The sequence below is a fragment of the Vulpes lagopus genome, chromosome 15 (genome assembly GCF_018345385.1).
Source record: "Vulpes lagopus strain Blue_001 chromosome 15, ASM1834538v1, whole genome shotgun sequence".
NCBI classification, from domain to species: domain Eukaryota; kingdom Metazoa; phylum Chordata; class Mammalia; order Carnivora; family Canidae; genus Vulpes; species Vulpes lagopus.
The window spans coordinates 18,539,112-18,563,674 of NC_054838.1; the positions used below are offsets into that span (position 1 = coordinate 18,539,112).

Consider the following 24,563-nt stretch of genomic DNA (forward strand, 5'->3'; position numbering starts at 1 on the left):
CACATTTACAATTGGAAAATAAGAGAAAGAAAAATATTTTGGCATATTCTGATGGTCGTTTGCAAGCATGTAGTATAACCTTGCAAATGAGGATGACTTTGATATTCAGTCCTCTTGTAGAAAGTGGTAACATATATACTGAGAAGCAAGTAATGTTTGCAGATGAAACCTTAGACACCAACCACTTGGCTGGCCAATATACTCTGGGGGAAACAACATATTGATGTAGGTATAATGAGACATGTAATATTGCTCTATCAAGATTATGCTTCTGTGGTTGACTTCCCACATCTTACAAAGATCTTTGCAAGAAACCACATTCAGAAACATCATATGGACATAGTTGAATGACTCAAGTCTTGGTTAATAAATAACTTTCTTTTAAATTGGCTTCTTGCTGATTTCATAGGCTTTCTATTTGGTTCTTTAGTCTTTCTAAAATTCCAAGGAAAAGCTCTGAGTCTCAAAATGCCTCTGAGCAAGAATAAGCTGATCTTACTACTTGGAATGCTTTGTTTGGAACAAGGCAAATCTGCAACTGTCTCTCTCCCCAAAGGTAAGTTCCAAACAAACTCAATAACTGCTTTATCTGAAGGAGTAACCTTTGCTGGCAATGGGCTTCAAAACTCCATTCAATATGTCTTTGGGAAAACAGAAGCAGATGTATTTAGAGATCTATTTTTCATGTAATTATTTTGGCTTCTCTCCTGTAATTAGCATATAAACTGCATTAAACATTCATGGAATACAACTTGGACAAGTTGCATTGATCTGGAGAAAGCTGGAATTATTCACTTATTTGGACACATTACATAATCCCATCCTTTTTCATGGAGCAAATTCTGGAAATCAGCATATATTTGGAAGCATTTATAAACTTTTGGAAAATTATCTTACTGGAAAATATGAATTTTATTTACTGTAGTGTATTATGAATGGTCTTTTTTTCCCTCAAGTAACATAAGGTGAGAACAGTTCTTGGCAGGCTTCTCCATAGTTAGAGTTGTGCCAGCCCCAAGAATCATCTTGTTTTCTGTCTTTGCTTCAATGAGTTCAGGAAATAGTAAATTTTTGTGTCTAATTTATTTATGGTTTCATTCAACTGAAACAGAAATTAAGCTTTTGATTCACTGTCTGGCCTGCTTTGGGGTCAGAATCAAAAGGCTCAGTGTTACATCCATCCTTTGCTGTTAATTACCTGTGCATTTGATTCTTATTTTCTCATCTGTAATGCAGGGGCAATGGTGCTTGATTCACAGGCATAGAATGGGGATTAAGTGAGAAATTATTTGAAAGAGCTTTGTATATTTTAACATATTAATCTACATAGATTAAGAATATGTTCTCCAGAAAGCAAACAAAGATTTGTTCATCCATCCAATTTTCCTAAGTGTATGCTGTATGCTAGGATTTGTGGGAAACCTTGGAAATACAGAGATGAATAAAACATAGGTTTCTTTTTGCTCATGTGGTAATGAGAGGCAAGAAAAACAACTCATTATCACAATACTACATGGCACAATCTATAAAAGCGGGGAGGAAAGAGTACTACACAGTACAGGAGAGGCCCTTAACACAGCCTGAGGAAGTCAAGGAAGACTTCTCAGTTGAGGTGATGACTAAGCTGAGGAATAAGGATTAGAGGGTCCAGTTACGTAAAGTGGTGATCATGAGGCAGGGCTTTCTAGGTCCACCTTGAAAACATGTAAAAAAAGAATGATCTAATGAAGGGACAGAAAGTATGCCATCCTTGATTACCAGGCAGTCCTAAGCATCTTTAATCCAGCTCATCTGCTAGTTGAGGAGTCAAAAAATCCATTGACATTAAATACGTAAGTGCAATTTTTTTCAGGGATAAAGTCTTCTCACCAAAAAGGAAAGAGCTCTTTTTGCCATTACCTGGCAACCCTTCTAGCCTAATACCACTCTGGTATGTGAATCAGGGCATCGTCTTCTCTCTACTCTACTCTTCTTGGCCAACCTGCCACTTTCCACTTTCACTGAGAGTAAAATCCATTATCTGACAGTGTGTCAGGTAGCATGGACCATGGTCTCAGACTTGATCTCCTGGGTGGAGCAGAGAAGTTGTACACACAATTATAATCCAAGGCAGAGTATGGCATCATATCCATCACCAATTAACTGAGCAGCTTCTATGCAACACAAACTATTCTAGATATTTTGAATTTAGATATTTTTAAGATAAGTTACCATCTTTGAGAAACCCACAGTCTAGTTGGGTTGAAAGACATAGAAACAACCATAATGGCTGTGATAAATGTCATAAAAGTAGAGTGCTGTGAGGAGCCCACAAGGGGCCAGATTGCTCAGAATCAAGGGCACTATATTCTGGCTAACCTGGTGGAGATCTACCTCTGAGGCTCTTAATCTTCATATTAGAAAAGTATGACATACCTGTTATATGTGACAAAAGTTGAACAATCCTATGAACACAACAAATCCCATGATTAACATAAAAGCATTTTGTAATCTTTCTACATGCACTGTGTCCTACAGTTTTTCCTTGCTCAGAAAAGTTTCCTGTATCTCTCAATTCTAGGGGCTATCTAATCACTAAATTTTTGTCTTCTCTCTTTCCCAGCTCCCACTTGTGGGCAGAGTTTGGTGAAGAAACAGCCTTGGAAATACCTTAACATTTTCAGTCGCATTGTTGGGGGAGGCCAAGTAGAAAAGGGTTCCTACCCCTGGCAGGTAAGTCTCAGGGAACATTCTCTGGTGGGTAGACTATGAGCTTTCTTAGGCATGGATGTCCCTGAAACACGTTACTGTTTAGTATACTCCATTCTGCCTAACTCATCATCAGAGATCTCATAATTGTGTGCCAGGATCCAGGTCCTTCATGATGTCCATCCATTGAGTTCCAGAAAATCTACATTCAGAATAGTTACATGCACTATTGGTTTGCCCCCAAAATTGGAAATGCCCACCCAAACTTTCAGCCCCTCAGACAAAATCCCACTTTAATAAGCTAAAAAAAACCCACTTCAATTTATAATTAAAAAGCCAATTCTCTCATTCAGCAAATTATCTCATTATAGTTAAAGATGACAAGGAAAGTCAAAGGTGTCACATCTATAGGTCTGCTTTCTGTTTGGAGGTTTATACCTATACCATAGGACCTTTTAGGGAATAGTCAAGAATACTGCCTCCTTAGAAGCTGATGTCCTAATAATTCTCTCTCAGTCTAATATCCACGGCTTCCCATGCCATCAAAATGCCTTTGTGCTTCTGTCTCTAGCCTATGGTGTTTACATTTATTGACTTTGAAATTCTCCCAACTTTCTTTACCCCGAGAGCCATGTTGTATTCTTGCCTCTTTGTTTTGTAAGTAATAGTTCCTTACTTTTACTTTGTTTAAGTCAATCACATCTTTTGGTCAGTGGATGTTTAGTAATGGTTGGTTGATTTGAGTTTGTGTTCAGTATGTTGACTGCATGGCTGAATCAGTGTCATTTGATTGACTGATGGATTAATTACTTGGCTGAAGAGTTAATTGATCAGTTGCTAATTTGGTTAATTGGTTGACTAATCAACTCCAAAGTTCATATTCAAGTCATAGTCGGTGGTTTTATTTACTTTTACTTACTTTTTCTTTGTATTAATTTTTTAAATTGTTCCTTGAACAACTTTTGGTCAAAATGTGACAATCCTAATAAATGGCTTCTTTTCAAATTCTGACAATGGAATTAAAAGTATTTACTTGTACCCTGGAAGCCGTTTTAGAGTCAAATATGAACAGGATAACCAAGGATAGAAAGTAATTGGTAGGGGTAGAGTAAAACAATAGGCTTGAAGTCGTGGTAGAGGCCAAATAGCTAAGAGCGTGAGAAAATTGTAGGTACTGATATTTCTCTAAGAGGCTTGGAGAAATTGGAGCATGTGTTGGAAGATTTCCTTAGCCTTCACCTGTTTTTCTCCCAAAACGATTTATCTGGACTCTGCTGTATCTCATACTTCTCTTTCTTTTTTTCATTCACGGACTTTGTTCATATTGTTAGAGTAATAGTCTGGGTCAACAATATTATGAAAATAAATAAATACCAACAATTTTTACTACCAACTTTACTAAACGCTGATAGCCAACCATCTCAAATTAACTACTTCTCCCGACCAAGGTTGGGAATGTTCTGGTTCCAACATTGCTCTTCTTTCTGAGCTGTCATGGGATAGGTTTTATTCCTTCACAGTCCACAATTTCTAATATTTGTGAGTAAGATATCGGTCTATTTTTCAGAATAAGTTCGGTCTCCAGGTTTGGGCGGGAGGGCATTAACTTGCTCACTTAGGCTCTTTGCAATTCAGGTGTCTCTGAAACGAAGGCAGAAGCACATCTGTGGTGGGACCATCATCTCTGCACAGTGGGTGATTACGGCTGCTCACTGTGTTGCCAACAGGTAGGGAAGGCCTAGCTCATGATTACCCTCCCTCTCCCTTAGAATCAGCAGCAATAACTCTATCAAAACCTGGAAATGTGTAATGTACACTTTAACACAAAAATATATAACACAAACAGGGCTCAGTAACATTGTCAGAGGATACTGAATAAAGTAGAAAACATACTTTCTTTGCAGAAGTAGAATATTTTGTTTACTTAAATATGACTGGAAGTAATTAAAGAATAACATCTAAATGAAAACAAGTATCACAAAGATGTATTTGTGAAAATTCTCAAATTTCAGGGAAAAAAAAGAATCTGGTTCATTATATATCTTAAAAAATTGACAAAAGAACTGAATTCTACTCCTGAAACCAATACTGCTCTGTATGTTAGCTAACTAGAATTTAAATAAAAATTTGAAGAAAAAAATGATAAAAAAATTATTTTAAAAATGATTTAAAAAACAGAGGGAAGCCAATAAGGATCCCATCTCTGCTTTCCAACTGGTCCTGCCCCTTCCGAGTTTCAATCTAACAACTTCCCTACTTTATCTAATTTCCTGTGTACTCTAATAAATGTTCTATTGTTATTAATGCTCTGGATAGTCACCAGGCTGCAATCAAGATCACGTCCCATATTTCCCCTCTTTCATTTCAAGTCTGCAAACATCCCATGGATATTTACTTGGTGTTAGACACTTTGGTAGATACCAAAGATACAGAGATAAGTAATGTGGTTCCTGCTTTCCCAGAGTTGATGTTCTAAAGAAGAGTCAATGGATCATTTCACTGTAGCATGGCAAGTAATTAGGCAAAGAAATGCTACGTATTAGGTTAGGTACCAAACATAGCCAAGATTCAGGGAGATATACCAAGAGAAAATGATGCCCTTTCCAATTCTGTATAAAAGAAATTTATACAGAACTTCATTTAGGAATGAAATGTCCCCAAAAATGGTAAGCCCAAAGTTCTTAATCCACCTCAATGCACCCTACCAAGTTCCTTTCAGATAATTTTGCTACAGGATGAAGAGAAATAGAATGATCTTTCCCATCTTACACCATGTAAATTACAAACATAAAGGAGGTAAGGAGAAGATCCCCACCTCCCATGGTTTTAATCAGTCTCAAGCCTTGTGTGTGCATGCTCTCAGGGATATCAGAATTATGATGCTATTATGTCTTTCATAATATACATTAGATCTCTGATACGAAAGCAGCATACTCGGGGGAATCACAGATCATTCTCAAAGAATCACAGATACTGCAGCCAGGCCAACCAACTTGGGTAGCTGAACAAAGTCCACTATGGCTTCAGACCCCCGAATTACAACACATATGCATTTTTAGACGTGTTATGAATAGCACTGCAAAGTATTCAATTTATCATATTATTGGTTCCATCTGAAGCCATTCTTTATTAGTCCCCCACTTAAATTGGGAACCTTTGCATTTTTACTAGTAGTGATGAAATCATTCTCACTTTCTCTGTTCAGCATCCTCACAACCACATTATCCATACATGTCATTTTAAAGAGGCCAGATTGTCAACCGTTGTTAAGTGTCCTCAGAGGCTAAATGAAATTCACTCATTTTACTGCTTCCTCTTCATAGAAATATTGCAATAACTTTCAATGTTACTGCTGGGGAACATGACTTGAGCCATGTAGAGCAAGAGGAGCAAACCCTCACCATTGAAACTATCATCATACACCCCTATTTCTCCATCAAGAAGCCAATGGACTATGACATTGCTCTTTTGAAGATGGATGGTGCCTTCCATTTTGGTAAACATTTGATAAACTCACTGCAAATCATCTAACCCATGTTCCCTATAACTTCTGCTCCATAGCACATTCCCTAAATGTATGTTATGTAGCATATGTCGAACAGTTCCGGGTCCTGCATTTTAAGACAAAGATTTGGGGTGAAGGGTCCCTCACATGAAACTCTTTTTGCTTGTGCCTGCAGATATAGGATTATGTGGAGACAGGAGAGAGTCTTTCTTGGTCTGATAAGTGACCCCTGGAGGTGCAAGGCACAGATATCACAACTCTCATGAGTTCTTTTGGGAACCACCTAATTGGTGAGTGGCTTAGGGTGTCCTTTCCTCCATGGATGAGACAAGCCCTGCCCTGTTCTTTTCTTTAGGCCAGTTTGTGGGGCCCATGTGTCTTCCAGAGCCAAAGGAACGATTTGAGGCTGGATTTATTTGTACAACTGCAGGCTGGGGCCGCTCCGCTGAAGGTAAGAACTTCTATGCCACTTCTCTTAATCAGATGTCAGAACTCTCTAGTGGGTAGTCAGAAAATACAGTTTTTAATCTATTTTTTAAAAAAACAATTGTGTAAACATTTTAAAAGAGAATATCCATTGCACTTAGAAATTCAGGTTTTTCCAAAAGATGCAAACCTGAATGGGGCATTTTCAACTTAGGAAGGGTGAGTGCCTTGCTGGGGCTCTCATCTCTGTGTTTTCTAGATGGCGTTCTCTCGAAAGTCTTGCAGGAAGTGAACCTGCCCATTTTGAACCAAGAGGAATGTATGGCAGTTCTACTAACCCTAAAGAAACCTGTTAGTGGGCGGACCTTTCTCTGCACAGGCTTCCCAGATGGAGGGGGAGATGCATGTCAGGTAGGTGGGAGTGGCTGAGTTGAAATGTCCCAGGTAGAGCTTCCCTCAGCTTTGCCATCAGTGAGGGGTAAGACTGGACCCTGGAAAGAAGGGACAGGAATGATAAGGGAAGTCAAGTCAAAATAAAGGCACAGTTTATAAATCTGGGTTTTTAAAAATTTTTTTATTGGAGTTCAATTTGCCAACATATAGTATAAACCTGTTTTTACCAGGGAGTGTAGATTCAGAGGAGGTCTTTTATTTTTTCCAAAATAGCAGATAACAGAGATAATGCCAACAGTGAGCTTAGGATTGTATACCCCTGAAGGATGAGGATGGCTGGCTTTATCCTATTTAGAGGTTACCAATTTGTGGATAATGAGAACTTTACTTTTCTTCCATTCCTCCTACTGACCAAGATCTGAGATCAATTTTACAAGTAGGCCAGACTTCTCTGAGTCTGCAGGATGAGAGAGGGGAGTAGGAAGAAAGTCTGATGTTTGACGAAACAAACATCCCCTAGGATGGGGAAGAAAGAAGTGGAATTGATAGTCTCTAGTGATATATGAGGTTTTAATGTGAACTGTGCTTGGATTTTCTCCTGGGTCCCCGAGTCACACTTATTACAAGTGAAGAAATGTCATTGATCCTCATCTAGCATCTTTGTAGGGGGAAAGAGTGAGCACAAACTGGACAATGATGATAAGAGAGGCTCTTTCCTCCTACAGGGAGATTCAGGAGGCTCCCTCATGTGCCGGAATAAGAAGGGGGCTTGGACTCTGGCTGGTGTGACTTCCTGGGGTTTAGGCTGTGGCCGAGGCTGGAGAAACAACATACGGAAAGAAGACCAAGGATCCCCTGGGATCTTCACAGATCTTAGAAAAGTACTTCCTTGGATCCACAAACACATCCAAATTGGTAATAATGCCAGCTCATAAGGTAAAGAAGCTAGGGCCAGAGAGAGTGTCAGTTGTCTAGGCAAGTCAGGGCCACTGAGCAGACAGGCTCTGCTTCTGTTTTTAGGATAGCACACAAGAATTGTGACACCTAGGAAATTTAAAACAAGAGTAAAATTTGGTGCACAGTGCAGCAGACAAATATTCAAAGAAACATGAAGCCATCCATCCTAGGTTTTGTAAAATCTGCCTTTAGTTGAAACTATCAGTTAGTGATATATTCTCATCACTAACTTCTCAACTGTCCTACAAAGATATAGCAAGCTATTGTGGTTATGAACCAGTGGAGATTTTGCATCCCAGAGGACAAGGTCTGGAGATATTTTTGGTTGTCACAGTGGGGGCAGGGGTGCCACTGGCATCTAGTGGGTAGTACATATGGCTGTTGCTGAGGACAGTGCATAGGACAGCACCCACGACAGAGAATGATCCAGCCCAAAGTGTGAGTAATGCTGTAGCTGAGCAGGCCTGGCACAGATCTGGGTGTGTCATTAAGTCTGAAAAGGTGAAATGGTCAGGGTCTGTATACACCCTTCTACTAGACTGACCAGTGGGTTAATTGAAACTTCGTTTCTGACCCCAAAGCCAACTTAATTGTTTTCTAACTAGTAGCTTCCAACTTTAATAGGGCTTCTAGTCTGTCCCAAAGGGGTTAATTCAAATTCACTCAGTAAGTACTTGGGTTTGTTTTCAAGTGTATGGTACAGTGGCAGGTATCCAAGCCCTCGGCTCCAGTTGTACCTACACCGGCAACTCTTTTGTGGTTGTGGGTCACTTATTCCCATATCCAGGCTCCTTTCTCATGAACAATGACAGAAGTAGACCAGATAACCTCTGCTCTGTGTAACCTCCAAGCTAATCATGGCCTGTTTCTTAATTAGCCCACTTAATAAGGAGAGTGAAATTTCATCAAAACACCAAGGCCACTTTCTTGCTTTGTCAATTTATCCCTTCTGTTCTTTCCACAGATTAGATTTTCATTAGTTGCATGTGGACTTAAAAATGCCTGCACTTTGGAGCCAGGGAAATACTAACTTCTTGAAATGTTGTTCAGGATACCACAGTCCCTGAATATCATCTTTCTTTTTTTTCTCAGGGAAGCGGAGAAAGAGCTCCAGAGGTGGGTATTGCTCACAGCCTTCCATGAAGAGCAGGAAGTAATATCTAGTATTTCTGAGTATAGGTTCCCTTTATAATCAAAAGTCTTAGCAAGAGCTTTCTCTGCTCTCTAGGTATAAAGCTACCCACACTTGAGGCAACCACAACCATTCCCTGCCAGTCAGGGCAGTCTATCACCCAGAAGGAGCCCTAGAATTGCTCTCATTTCACTTCTTGAGAACTCCACCTCAACTTAACAAACATTTACTAAATCCTAGCTTTGGATCAGAGACTCAGGTGCAAGGAGATGAGGTGGTGCAGATGTGGTCAATAAGCTACACACCTTATCCTGAAAGTGTCTTCACGTATACGGAGGTCTCTCCCCCAGGGTTATAGGGCAAGTCTGCAATGAATCTACTCTGCAACTTTGGGAAGCCTCCTTCCTACCTCTGGACCTCAGTTTCCTCATCCATAAAGAAAAGAGTCTGGACCATTTGGTCTTTAAGGCACCTTTAGCTCAAATCTTTATTGGTTCCATGAGTCTGTTGAACCATCTACAAAGAACAATGGGGAAAATATATTCTGAGAGCTAGAGAAGTGGCTGGGTGAAAAAGCCAGAAGGGGCTTTGGAGCACAGACACCTTTTAAGATGAATCACAAAAACCCCCACAAAGAACCAGTAGGATGCTGTCAGGTGGAAACAGGATACAGGTAAAGAAAATTATTGCAGCTCAAGGAATCATCTTTGTCAAAAGACAATACCAAAGGATGGATCTACAAATATAGAGGGTAAAAGGGACCAGTATGTGGGGCTGAAGTGGAGTGTGATGGGGTTTGATGTGGAAGATGGGGTTTGGTGAGGAAGACTAGAAAATAAATTGAGACCAAGTGGTACGAACTTTGGATGCCTGTCAAAAAAGTTTGGATTTACTGAGTAATTAGAAGTTGATGAATTAGATAAATAGATTAGAGCAATACTCTAGTGGTGGGACAAGAACATCATGTAGGGGATAGGTTGGAAGGGACTTAGGAAATCACACATTAGTTCCAGAGACCCAGGACAATAGCCAAAGAATGAAAGGGTGGAAGTAGAAACAAGAGAATTGGGACCTGGTAGTACTTTGGATGAAGGGTGGTGAGGGACAGGGAGGAACAAAGGATGGTACCAAAGTTCTAAGCATAAGACATGAAACAAAGGGCACATAAAAGTAATCTAATCAGGGAACACCTGAGTAGTGCGGATGGTTGAGTATCTGACTCTTGGTTTCAGCTCAGGTCATGATCTCAGCCCACATTGGGCTCCGTGCTTGGCATGGAACCTGCTTGAGTTTCTCATTCCCTCTCCCTTGCCCTCCCGCTTGTTTTCTCTTCCTCTGTCTCTCTCTCTCTCTCTCATAAATAAATAAATAAATAAATAAATCTCTTTTTTTTAAGGTAATCTAATCTGAAGTGGATGCAGTTTTGCAGAACATTTGTAGCATGTTAAGGGGATATCTAGGAGATGGTTGAAAAGCCAGGTCTGAAGCTCAGGAGTGTAAAATAATAGCTGAAACCCAGAGAATGAAAGAGACTGGTCAGAGAGCTTGTGTAGAGAGAGATGAAAGCTAGGGATAAAGCCTGGGAAATACGTGTATGTACAGAATTATGATGCCAGAGAAAGAATAGTGGCGAAGAAATCATTGAATCTCAGGGTTAAGCAGACTCTAAAAAGAACAAAAAGAATAAAGCATCACAGAAGCCACAGCAGGGAAAGATTTCACAGGCGAGGAAGCAAGCATAATGAAGAACCAGGTGGGCCTAGTGTCTGTACAGGTTCCGGAAGGGCTGTGGTGGCTGGCCACCAGGGTCACCTTGACTCTCATGGCTCTCTCTCCCAGCCCCATGTCCTGAGCAGGACCATGTGCTCTGCAAGTCTGAGGGGGAGCTGCACTTTCCAGAAAGCCCCTACCTGTATTATGAGAGCAAGCAGTGAGTAGCCCCCTGCCACTCCTCCCGTCACCTCCAGCTGACTGTGCCCGTTAACTGTGCTGTGACAGCCGCTTTCTGCCTAGAAATGGTACCTTCTTAATGTATCTGCCTGCAGACGGTGTGTCTGGACCCTGCTGGCACCAGAGAAAATGCATGTGCTGCTCAGTGTTTCTCACTTGGATGCAGAGTCCTGTCACCACAGTCACCTCTCGATATATTCCTTAGAAGACAGACTTATTGGTGAGCAGATTTTCATGGTGTCAGATGGACGGTTGTGGTGCCAGGGCCTCAGGGGGCCGGCCTGCGGTATGCCTGGCACTGAGGCATCTGTAAACACCATACTTCCCGTCTCCCTGTTTGAGACTCAGGATTGACAGTGGAAAGGAAAGGCATCTGAGCCATTTCGTTTTGCTGTGCCTGTTTTCCATGGAACCAGGCTTCCGAGGTTCATTTGCCAGGCCTGGTAAAATACAGACATAGCACAGGGCCTCTCAGGCAGAATGTTGCTTTTCTGGGCATGAAAATGAGCTTGACTGCATCATCCAGCTAAAAAATAAAGTACCGGGGCGCCTGGGTGGCTCAGCGGTTGAGCGTCTGCTTTCAGCTCAGGGCGTCATCCCGGGGTCCTGGGATGGAGCCCTGCACCGGGGAGCCTGCTTCTCCCTCTGCCTGTGTCTCTGCCTCTCTGTCTCTCATGAATTAAAAAACAGAACAAAATAAAACAAACAAACAAAAAAAAAACAAAAAAAGAAAGTACCAATGGATAACCATGAGTAGGAGGCAAAGGTTCCTTATGCAAGAGATGCAGGAGCATTTCGGTGGTTAACAGGAGCTAGTTTTGCCCCCCAGGAGATAAGTGGCAATATCTCAGAAGCATTTTTGGTTGCCTTGACTAGAGGGAGTATTACTGGCATCTAGAGCAGAGGCCAGGGATGCTGTTAAACATCCCATAATGCACAGGACAGCCTGAACACCAAGAATGTTCCAGTTTAAAAATGTCATGAGTACCAAAGTTGAGAAACCCTGCACATCACAAGTCCAGTTCTCCCTAAGTCTCTTAATGGGTGCTGTTCTCTAGACCCTGAACAAGGACTCTTCTTCCTTCTGTTGCAGGGAAATTCTGTGGGAAAAGCCTCGCTTCGTCGGTTCTTATCGCCTCTAGCTCAATACGGCTGAATTTCATCTCTGATGCCACCGATTATGCAGCTGGGTTTAATCTCACCTATAAAGCTCTAAAGCCAAACTACCTTCCTGGTAAAACCACTTACCTTGATCACACACTATGCAGGCCATCTAGAGAAGTCTGAGGCCCTGTAGGAATTAGGTGAGAAGCAGGGAGCTCCCCCGCCATCCCTAGGGCCTGCTTAGCTCCACAGTAGTGGGGAGCACAGGGCCCTCCGTGTGCAGTCCTGCTAACCTGTGTTCATGGCACCCCTAAGTGAGTTGAGAGGGATGAGCGGGTCCCGGAAAATCAGCACACAGACGTCTTCCTTCGTGTGGACCCTGCCTGAAGAGTCAGCTGCTGCCTCATTTGCGGGAGACTGGGGGGGGGGGGGGGGGGCAAGAGGATTCCTCTTGGCTTGAGTGATGCCACTGTTGGGACTGCTCCCCTTGTGTTTCAGATTCAGGCTGCAGTTCCTTTACTGTCCTTTTTGAAGAAGGCTTCATACAGAGTCTTCACTACCCTGAAGACTATAGTGACATGGCCAACTGTAACTGGGTTTTTCAAGCCCCCAAACACTACCTAATTAAGGTACTGACTCTGGTTGCCCTTACCTTGCTCGGGTATCTCCACAGAAATCACAAGGGCAGAAGGTTTTTTTTGTGTTTTGTTTTCTTGGGGGGTGGGGGTGGAGATCTGTATGTGTGTGTTTGAATCACATTTATTCACTTCTGTATCCCTGGTCCCTGGCATTCAAGGCTCTTGATAGATATGCGTTAACAGACCAGCCTACTTTCCCCATCACTACCCCCATTTACCACTAGATGGCAATTGTGTGCTTTACTTTCTGTTGAAAGGCACCCTTAGTCTGTACCAGGTAACTGGCTTAATCAGTTGCTAGTCCCTTCTAGGAACAAGCATTTCTTCCTTATTAAACTGCTAACCAAAGGCTTTGTAAGTAATGGCTAACAAAAGTCAATGCCAATAAGACTCCAAACATCAAGCTGTCCACACAGAGGGAACAGAGCAAGCACAAAGGTGCTGGTGCAGAACAGGGTAAGGGACCAGCTGGTGTCAGAGAGTCCTAGGTGTAGGGGGAGAGGTCGTAGGTGAGGCTGAGGTCAAAGTGCAGAGACTTTTCAATGTCAGGATGCAGAGTATTCAGCATTTGATCAGTAGCGTTTGTAGCCACTTGTTTGTTCATTAAGCACGAGTGGGCCCTCTGCAGAGAGGCCCCCAGGTCATTAAAGGTAGGACCCCAGTCAGAATGAGGTTGGAAGTAGGCATTTATTTAGAAGTTTTTCTCTTAAAATAATAGTTGAAAGTGAGGGAGTGGGGCACCTGGGGGCGCAGTGGTTGAGGGTCTGCCTTCGGCTCAGATTGTGATCCTGGGGTCCTGGGATCGAGTCCTGCATCAGGCTCTCCACAGGGAGCCTGCTTCTCCCTCTTCTTCTGCCTTTGTCTCTGCCTCTCTCTGTCTCTCATGAATAAATTTTAAAAATCTTTAAAAAAAAGGGAGAGTATATGAAGGAGAGAAAAAGTAGAAAATAAAGGGGGAAGAATAAGGATGGACAAGACCTCCAGGTTCTCATGTATTTAAGAGGCAAAAAGAAGCCTGAGACTCAGCAGTTAGGATCATCCAGAGAATGAAGCCTTTAACTTAAAACACAAAACAAGCAAGCAAACAAAGAGGTGTGGCCCACAGTTTGGATTTACCACAGAAAGTGAGTTTAAAGGGGGGAGGACTGAGCATTTGCTGTCAGGTCTTCAGCTCATCCCCCAGAAAAACGGTTAAATAATTGGATTGACAATTGAACAATGGAGAGAGCAGGTGGGAGTGGAAGCACCCAAAACAGCCAGCCTGACATTCCGAGCAGGAGCAAGATCACACAGGTTTTACTGATGAGTGGAAGAAGACACAGAGGAAAGAAGTGTAGATCTCCTCTTTCTAAAAGCTTCTGGAACCCAAATAGTCAAAATAGAAATTTCAGGAAGAAGCAGAATTAAGGGAAGATTTGTTGTTAATGGTGGAGGATAAAAGTTGAGGTATGAGTGGATTTCTGGAAGGAGGAAGAAGAAAAATGTTGAAATCTGAACGTGCCAGAGCTAGAAGAAATTCAAAAACACCTATTCATGTGTACTGAGTGCCTGTGCACCAGTGAAATGATGCTTTCACCCCCTGCAGTGACAGCATCATTGTGCGAGGCCCAGCCAAGAGGAATTGGGAAATTAGCATTACAAATCACAACTATGGGCATATCATTAGACTCCAGAAAGCATCACAGGAAGGGTTTAGAAAGGTTTGAATGAATCCTGTTTCAACACTGTCCTCTCTGTGCCTACAGTCACCACTAGTGACCATTTACCTCTACTTTGTCCCATCCACGCAGTCCTCTGTGTCTCTCGCCCAGGATTCAGGCTCCATTGAATCCCCATCATCTGTGTGTTGAAAATCTAAATTCCTACCTCATCAGCCGAATCTCCCACTGCTCCTCTCTTCAGAGTCAATTGAAGGCCGGTGCTAGCAAATCGCTCAGATGGTTCTTGGCTGTTTATTCGCTCTTCCTAGGAGGGCACCAAGGGAGCTCAAGTATTTGCACGTTCCCCAACCCTTGTGTTTGGTAGCTGAGATATCTGGAGTTGAGGAGTCTGTGGCATAGCATCTTTTCCTAAATAATTTAACCCATTCATGAATGCCCCATTCACATCCCAGGGCAAGACGAACAATCCCAATTTCTCCGCTTACACAAAATCAGTCATTCGTTGACGTAACATGGAGTCTTGTCAGCTCTCCTTTCAGATCCTGGAAGTAGAGGAAAGTGGGGACTGCACTTCCGACTATGTGACTGTGCACAGGGATGTGGAAGGGCAGGAGGAAGTAGGTGTGTGCCCCTTGGAGCTGTGGCTCCCCGGGTTTGCATTTGGGCCCAGTCCTTTCGGGTGATTCCTTCTTGGGAATAAAAAGGGATTGGGCTCCAGCCTCCTTCATTTCCCTGTGCCCCCTTCCCTTTGACCCTCAGTGCTCACGACCACTCCCCCTTCTCCCTGGTCAGGGACAGGAAGAGTGGGAGGGAGGCCCAAAGAGCCACCTGGGCAGAAGGTGTGGAGGTGTCCCCCCCCTCCCCAGTGATCAGTGCCACTGAAATAAGCCCTGTGGCTCAAACCAGTTCTCTCCGTGGCTTTCCCAGTGGGAGTGTTTGAGAGATAAACAGAATTGAATCGCTGCTGGAGCTAATCCCTATTAAAAAGAAGGAAACTGCCCTTCTATTTTGAAAATGAATTGGGACACCCATCAAAAAAGTTTATTTCTCAACAATTACCTAAAGGACAACTTTTTTTCTATCCAATGCCACGTGTATTTGCTGGGCTCTTGACCGGTCCGTCTTGCCTGGGCTGGGCTCTAACCAGCTCGGTTTTGCGGCTTTGTTGCCCCTGCCCCTGTGCTGAGCTCCTCTGGTGTCATGCTCATCAGCTTCCAGTCGGATGAAAATGTCACCTTTAGAGGCTTTCAGGCTACAGTGTCTTTCATCCCTGAAACAGGTAAGAAGACAGAGGCATCAACTTCTTGGGTCCCAATTCCCATCCTCGCCATGTGGTACTAAATGGCAGCCTTTAGAGCCCAGCATGGACACAGGTGGTTCTCAGTAGTTGCAGCAGCTCTGGCCTATGACTCACTCAACCACCGCTCACAGGGGAAGTACAGGCTTAGGTCCCTGGGAGCCTCTGGTTTTACGGGTGTTTCTGTTTAAAGTCACCTTCTTCAATATAACTTGTGCATCCATTCACACTGAACTCACAGCCACACCACGGTGGCTTGGCCTGAAGAAAGCTTATCTATCAGTAGTTTTTCCGAAAGGCACATCACAGCCTCCTCGCACTCATGAACACTAGATGGCACTTCAGTACTACGTTACCTTCAGGGCCATTTCAAACAGCAAAATCATCAACAAAAAAGCACAAAAATGCAAAAGACCCACAGCACACAACACACCATGGAAAGGACACTTGTTTATAGTATAAGAGTAAAACAAAAAGCAGAGCGTCACCTCGTTGGACTTCACCTAGGAACATGTGCATCAGATGACTCAAGTGTTTCACTGCTCTGCATATGGCTTTGAATGATCATGAAAACACCATTAGTTACAAATAAATGTTAGGGAATAGGTGAATTTGCAAATGTGGAATCCATGAAAAATGAGGATCGATGCCATGTCTGAATCATGGCCTATCCTTATTAGAGGTGTGATCTAAGAGTCATCCGAGATTCACTTTCTTCACCTTACCGTGGGAGAATAATAGATGCCTCATAAAATTATAGTGAGAAGGGGACGCCTGGGTGGCTCAGTAGTTTAGCATCTCCCTTTGGCTCAGGGCGTGATCCTGGATTCCCAGGCTCGAGTCCCACATCGGGTTCCTTGCATGGAGCCTGCTTCTCCTCTCTCTGCCTCTCTGTGTCTCTTATAATAAATAAATAAAATCTTTTAAAAAAATTATAGTGAGGAGTAAATCAAATCAGGTACGCTTGGCCAGGAGCAAGTGTGTGACACACACAGATGCCTGGAAATGTGAAATGTCTTCACCAACCCCAAGTCCCTAGGCACATGAACAACACAACTCCCCTCCAAGTCCTCACATCCATGAGCATTCTGCCCAAATCCCACAAAGCCAGGTGTCAGCTTCTCAAGCTGTTCATTCTCGTTAGACAAGCAAGCAGCTGCATACGGCATACTTGGATTATAGTTAAAATATGCCACTTTTCAGTTAAAATGCCCACAGTCCAGCTAACTGAGATGCCCCAGAATTCTAACAACAGTAATTTTCTGGTAGCCCCAAACACTGGCCTTGTGTGTGTGATCTGAGCCATTGTATATGCTTACACTTAGATTTAAACATCTCCAGATCAGAGGATGAGTCGATGATTTTGGAGACATGGAAGGTACTACCTGAAGACCACAATGCTTCCGGTAAGCTGTTTTGGGGAATGTGACCAAGAGACACCCACAGAGTATATATCAGCCAGGGTTCCACCAGAGAATCCCAAAAAGATATATTGGAGTTCTAACCTCCAGTACTCTAGAATGTGACCTTATTTGGAGCTAAAGTCTTGACTGAGGTAATCAAGTTAAAATGGAGTCATCAGTGTGGGCCCTTAACCTAACAGGACTGGTGTCCTTGTAAAAGGGGAAATTTGGATGTGGAGAGAGCCACCCACACAGGGAGGAGGTCAAGTGAACATGAATGAAGGTGGAGACTGGGTGATGCATCATCTACAAGCCAAGGAACACCAGTGATCACCAGCAAACACTGGAAGCTGGGCGACAGGCACCATTAGCACCCTCAGAAGGAACCAACCATGCTAACACCTTGATCTCCAACCTACAGCCCCCGGAACTATGACACAATAAATTTCTGTTCTTCTGAGCCATCTGGTTTGTGATATTTTGTTACAGCAAGCCTTGCAAGTTAATACACTGGCTGACATGATTGTGGGGGGTGACCAAGCAATTAAATCCATTGGGCAGGCAATCAGAAAGAGATCACGGGACCCTGGAATTCCATAGGCATGGGAGGAAGGTTATTTTCCCCAGGGCAGAATTTCTTCTCTTTTTTTGGGGAAGCTTCAGCTCTGTTCTTAAGGGCTTTCCAACTAAGTCAGGCCCACCCAGATTGTTCAGGATGGTCTTCCTTACGTAATGTTAACTGATTAGAGACTTTTATTTCATCTGCAAAAATCCCTTTACAGTGACACCTGGATTCTTGTTTTTAATTGAGTAACTGGAAGCCATGGCTTAGCCAGGTTGACACACCAAAAGAAGCCATCACGCAGAGCTGTATGGGATGGGGTCATTGTCCATTCTGCTCAAAGCAACATTGAAATATTTCTGGTCACAAGAAGCAAAGTTCCCATCTAAATTGATTCATTTAGTGGAAATGCTAGTGTGCCAAACTATGGTCTGACTCACAAGATCCATCCACTAGAAAAAGTCTGTGTACTGCTCTGTTTTAATGCCAGTGAGCACTGGGAAGTGCTGGACTTTCTCTTTTCCTTGTTTGGTCCATGACATTCACTGACATACATGTGCCACATCCTGGTCTATGTGGAAAATATGGTGAGTGGAGCAAGCCTAGGAGGGGGTTGGGAAACTTAGAGTTTGCCATTTTGACAGTTTGTCGAGAGAAAGTTCAAGCATCTTATTTTTAGGGTTTTTTTTTTTTTTTTTTTTTAGTTTTATAAACTGACACATGGAACGTAGAGTGTTGAGAGAGAATATTCCTTTTAATGAGAAGGCATAGAAGCTAGAAGCAATCTGAGTCTTTTTGTCCTGTCTTCTTGGACCTCATGATGCAGAGATGCCTTAGGTAGAAAATCTCTGCAAGGTGTGGCGGCAGTGGCTCCTTCTCTTGACCACCATGGGGGTGCAGTCAGAAAAGCCATTTTTTTTTTCCCAGCCTAAACCCGGTCCAATGTTTTCTGAGGAGTCTCATTACAATGCTCAGCAAGATTTATCTATCATTCTATCCCCAGCTCCCACTGCAGTGCCCAGAACATGGCAGGTGCCCCTCTATTAAATCCTTATTTTTAAAAATTAGACTAGTAGAGATTTTTTTATTTTAGAAGACAGAGACATTCTTCTACTGAATCCATGCCCTTTGCACCCTACTGAGTCATTTCAGCTGACCTGGATAGGCAAGCTGCACAGGGGCTGGGGACTGTGCCTCTGAGTGAGTTCCTACAGATGACTAATGGGCATAGCTATAATCTGTGCTGACATTAAAATGAAGCTGCAAGACTTGATTATGTTCCCATTAGAGCTCTTAACTCATCAGTGATGTCAGGCAGACTAGATTGCTTCATGTTTCTGAGCCCCAGAACCTTTTATATACATAGAAAAGAGAACATTCACTAGAGCCTTGCCATACCACTGGAAGGGTTGGCTGTTGCTTCCATTGCAATGGCCAAAATGGTGGCTTTGCTAACCCTCTGATCCCAGGGCTCCTTAGAGAGTTACCTCATAACCCCACATATTTTAATGAGGCCATATCTGGAGATTCCTTTTCCTCTGATTTTCCAGGGAACAGCATGCAGCTGCCTGGGTGATGAATGCAAGAATCCATGATTTGGCCTAATACACCCCTCAGGTAAGAGCCCTCAGTCTCCCTTCTGTGCAGCAGCCTGGCCACTAGGCATGTCACTGTGGCTGCCAAAGCCCTGCTAGATTTTCAGGTTCATAATGCTATTTGGTGGTTGGCCATAGATGTTTTGGGCATGGAGTATGGGCTTTGGACTGAATTTTCTTTCCCTTTACAAGTCAGAGAAATAGGGGAGGATTCAAGAGCCAATGCCAAGCTTGTCCATTGTGTCTAGCTTCACAATGGAGGCCCTCTTCTTTTTCTGGAAGCCTACTGAAGATTTGTCTGTAGGCCAGCCTTTCCTTGTTTCCAGCCCCAACAAGACTGCAGGTTGAACAACAGTCACTTGGGAAATCCTCCCTGAGGCCCACATCCACCTGGTGCCATGCTGGGCTTGCAACACAAGGGTGAGTCAGACACCATCCCACATGGTGACCAGCTACCCAAACTTCAGGCTGTTTCCCCCTGGAGGGAAGTCCAAGCACCCATACTCCATGTGCCTCCCATCTTCATTGGGTCTATTTAAGGCTCCTTTTTTGTCTTACCAGAAAAGGTCCATCAAGCACATTGTACTGCACCCTACCTCCTACAGCATCACTGTGGAATGATTTGGCATCACTGCAGCTGGCCAATCTGCTTCAGTTTAATTCATACATTCATCCATCTGCCTGAGAGAAGCCAAAGGCTGCCTGCCTCCAGGGTGTGCACAACCATGGGCTGGGGGCAGTCATCTGGGGCTGCAACAAGCCCTCACACAAGGATCTTTGAAACCTTATAGCCTGTGGTACTTCACAGACTCCTTCCTCTTACACCTCCGTCAACTGCTTCTCACACTGCCCATGTGGTGTGAAAAGATGAGGATTTACCCCATACCCAGAAAAAGAAAAGAAACTGAGGCTTATAAAATTGAAGTGAGAGTCACGCACTGCTAAGTGAGACAGGGCATGGACCTAGTTCAGATAAGCCTGGTGATTTTTCCCCTACCCCCATGCCACCTGTCTTGGAGAACCAGTGGCCAATTCCACACCACTCTGGTGCTGTGCCACCCTCCCCTACCGTATGATCAATCACTCATTTCATTCATTCTTTTATATGGTCATGCACAAGTCTTCATTGAGCACCATCTTCTCATTGAACTTATAGTTAGGTGGGGATGCAAAAGCAAATAAAACCCAACCCCTGATTTCGCTCAAAGGCTTCGAGAGCCATGTTCAGCTGCCCCAGTACAGGGGGAGAAATGCTATAACAGATGTGAGCATTAGTGCAGACGGAGCATGGAGGAGTGAGTGGCTTCCTAGGAGTATCAGGGAAGGCCTAGTTCAGGATTAGACACGTATGCTGGCTCTTAAAGGAATCAGAAGCTTTTCAGGAAAGCAGAGAAGGGAAGGCACGTCATTCGGGGAAGGTGGCAGGAATGAAGGGTCAGAAAGACTAAGGCAAAAAGTGCAGTTCTGTGTGGCTGGTGCTTTGGCAGGGGGAGCTGAAGGGAGATTATTTGAAATTACAGCTCAAATCCCAGCTGTGATGGGTAGAAAGAAGGTTGGACTCTGTCTTATGGTCAGATGATGGGAATGATTGCCATTTGAGTGTGGAGGAGAAACAAAAAGATCAGACTTGTACTAAAGAGGAATTATTAATCTGGCAGAAGTCAACAGGATGGATGGATGGCAGGAGAGAATGGAGGCAGGAAATAGCTGAAGAGATTCATAGAAACAAGAGGCCAGAAGAAATATGATGGGGACTACAAGAGTGACAGGAGGGAAAAACAGGTTCAAGAAACACTGTGTTACGGAATCAACAAGCTTGGATGACCAACTAGGTTTAAAATGGAAGAAAGAAAAAAAAAATCACACATACAAAAATGACTCCCAGGTCCCTAACTCAGGTGATTGCATAGGTAAAAGCTAATAGGAGTCAGCATTTATTATGTACTCTGGGCCAAACCACTTATATGCATTATTTCTTACAAGCCTCTCAATAAACCTGAGAAGTAGGCAGTATTATTGACCCTAATTTTACACATGAAGAAACTGAAGCTCAGTGACCACGTTCTTTGCCCAAATAAGTGGTGCAGCCCTTCTGTCTGATTTCCCTTCTCTCAGGCTCCATACAGACATATATCAGGTTAATACTATCTATCTTTAGGGTAGACTATAAGACAATGGCTCAGGCCGTAGATTGCTTAACCACAGACACAGGGTAGAGCCGTCCACAGAATCCGGCACTCTAATCAATGTGGTCAGACTCAAGTGTTTCCTACTGTCCTCAATCACACATTTATAAATAATGCCCTGGGTTGTAATGAGGCTCGCCCAGTGCCCCCACATAGTAGACACGTGTGCCTCTGGAAGTCCATGAGCAACCAAAGTCCTGGTTATGTTCCAAGAGGAGAAGGACATGCTTCCCTTTGTTTCTTGAACATGTGGTACACTTCCCTACCCTGCCCAACCCCGTCCACTTCCTAAAGGCCCACCTTGTCCTCTGTTATAGGTCTGAGGCTACCGGCCACAGGCTAGCAGCCCCAACCCATCTGTGCAGGTGGACCTCTGCCCTAGAAACTGCATTTGCTGCCCCATTAATTCCCTGTTGTCCCCACAGTCCAAGCTGCAAACTCACAAATTGCTACCCTCTGGAGGCTCTAACCCTGCCCTCCACCCACAACAGATGCAGTTTGGGAAGAGTTGAAGCAACTGCTCTAAACACTGGAGAGGGCTTCACTAGCTTTGCTGGCATATCTCTGCAGATGTAGCTGCTCAGGAGGGGCCCCCTGGGTATGGGGAGGGCAACAGGGCAGAGGACTCTGCAAGCTGTTCTTTTGACTCTTCCCAAACACACCTGTTTCTGGCAAATCCGGCTTATTCCCGGTGTCTCAAGACTCTTGCCTTTATACAGTCTTATTCCATCAGGCCTATGCAAGGTTTCCCATGCCACATTTCTGTGATACAAATCAAGGCTGGGAAAGCAAAGTGTTACTATTGCTCTCTGCCCACCTTCAGGGCATTGTGGGGGTATCAATACACAATACACATTAGTTTAAAATCCTTGAAGAGGAAAACCAAGGAAACTCCAATTCAAGCAATGTTTTACATTCATGGCATCAGCTGTTTGGAGCGGGTTAGGTGTTTCATCAGTGTTCTCTCAAAGCTCACCCCAGTCAACGGGGATTTTTCTGCTGAGACCCTTTGTTCAGGATGACATTTTCACACAATGCACAAAGCACAGGCCAGCGACAGGGTGAGGAGGAAGGGATGGAGTGAGTGGGCCGCTCTTGTGGCCTGGCGAGGAAAACAAGCTGAAGACACGGCCAGGAGCAGGAGGCTGCTGAGGAAGGTGGTTCGCAGCAGAAGGGAGTCACACAGCCAGAGCAGCAAGAGCACTGGCACCAGAGCAGAGGAGCACTTCCTGGCTTTTCTGATCCAAATCACGGGAAATCTGTTCCTGGAAGAAATCCAAGTATAAACAAACAAGCCCTATGAGACAAAAATAATAGTTCATTGAGTGTATTAGTTTACCATTGCTGCTATAATGAATTACCACAACTTTGCTGACTTCAAACAGCACAAATGCATCATCCTCTTATAGTTTTGGAAGCCGGGAGTATAAAATCAGTTCCACTAGGTTAAAGTCAGGGTATCAGCAGGGCGGGTCCCTTGCAAAGGCTCTCAGGAGGAATGCTTTCTCTTGCCTTTTTCCACTTCCAGTGGCCACCTGCATCTCTGGGTTTGGAGACCCTCCCTCCATCTTCAAAATGTGTCATCCAAGGGCTGCTACTGGCATCACATTGCCTTCTTGTCTCCTGCTGCGTCCCTCTTAAAAGGAATATTGCGATCACATCCTGCCCACCGGACAATCCAGGATAGTCTCATCTTGAGATCTTGAAGTTACTCACAGCAACAGAGCCCCTTTTGCCATAGAAGGCAGCATCCACAAGTTCTGGGATTTAGGATGTGGGCATGTTTGGGGAAGGGCATTATCCAACCTACCACAATGTAGACTTACTAGGTGGTCATCTGTTCAGGGGCAAAATGGAAAGAAATCATTGTCAAGGTCAAAAAGCTAATGAAAAGGCCACAACAGCCTGGACATTGTTGAGAGAGCAAAGGCTTCTGGAGCTTCGACATGGCTCTTGGGAAATCTCAGTAGTGAAGGTGGCTGGTCCCCCCACTGGAGAAGCTGTCTTGTGGGTCAGTCTCCTACAACCTAAAACAGTGACAACAGACATTCATTCTTTTTTTCAGCACTCTCTGAGCACCGCCTCTTTGCCAGGCCCTATTACCAAGCTGCAGATTGAGACAGCGAGACATGAGCTCACAGTCTGTTTCAGCAAAGTAGTAAAGGATGAGCCAAACCAGGCGGAACATGGGCATGCAAGGGGCGCAGCCAGAGTGTGCAGGGGTGCCCAGGAGAGAGGGGAAGCACTGCTTTCTTGGAATTCCGAGAGCCCAGACAAACGCCTGCCTTTTATCCTGCTCCAAAGGTTAACCAAGGGGGATGTCTGCTGCCTCTCCGGTAACACGGAGGGAAAATAAGAAGGGGGAATGGAGGGTAGAGGCAACCACTAAGAGAGCCACAGGAAAAACTGACGTGCCCAATGATTCCACAGCCAAAAATAAAGAACAATTAATTGAATCGGAGGGAGAAAATTAAGTTCATTCTTCATTCACTCATTCATTCTATAAATGTTTATCGAGCCCCTACCAATTGCCAGGCACTGATCGGAGGCTTGGGAAACAACAGGACCTAAACCAGACAGAGCAAGTCCTGTCCTCCTGGTGCTTACACTGTAGTAGAGGGAAAGAGTAAGCAAACAGGGAAGATACAGAGTATGTCATCTGCTGACATGTCTTATGGAAACAAATTAAGCAAAAAAGGGGCACTGACTGTTCTTGCTCCTTCTCCAGGAGCATCTCCCATGTGCCAGGCAAAGTGCTAAATGTTGCAGCACAGAGAGGCATTCATTCATTCATTCATTCATTCATTCATTATATATTTATTAAATGTGTGACAGTCAATTGTGCTCAGCCCTGGAGAAACAAGGTCTCTGCCATAATGGGACTTCTAGACTAGCACAAGAGTCAACCATTTAACAATTAAATATACAAGATGTATAATTACAAACTGAAGTTAAAAGGCATGAATAGAATATAATGTGTACATCGACTTAATTGGAGGATTGGATTAGGCACCTCTAAGGGAGAAGTGATATTTGAACTGAGACCCAAAGAATGTAGGAGTGAAA

General features: G+C 43.8%; 1 protein-coding gene across 1 annotated transcript; it reads left to right on the plus strand.

The window, feature by feature from the left end:
• Positions 1–468: 468 nt before the first annotated feature.
• Positions 469–22,783, plus strand: OVCH2 (ovochymase 2). The gene is made up of 16 exons (XM_041729830.1): positions 469–556; positions 2,603–2,712; positions 4,324–4,415; positions 6,012–6,184; positions 6,549–6,644; positions 6,879–7,030; positions 7,738–7,927; positions 9,062–9,085; positions 10,941–11,031; positions 11,147–11,271; positions 12,145–12,285; positions 12,654–12,784; positions 14,982–15,075; positions 15,602–15,733; positions 17,077–17,157; positions 22,542–22,783. Exons 1-16 carry the CDS (start codon positions 469–471, stop codon positions 22,781–22,783), a joined length of 1,962 nt encoding a protein of 653 aa, XP_041585764.1.
• The last annotated feature ends 1,780 nt before the right edge of the window (positions 22,784–24,563 follow it).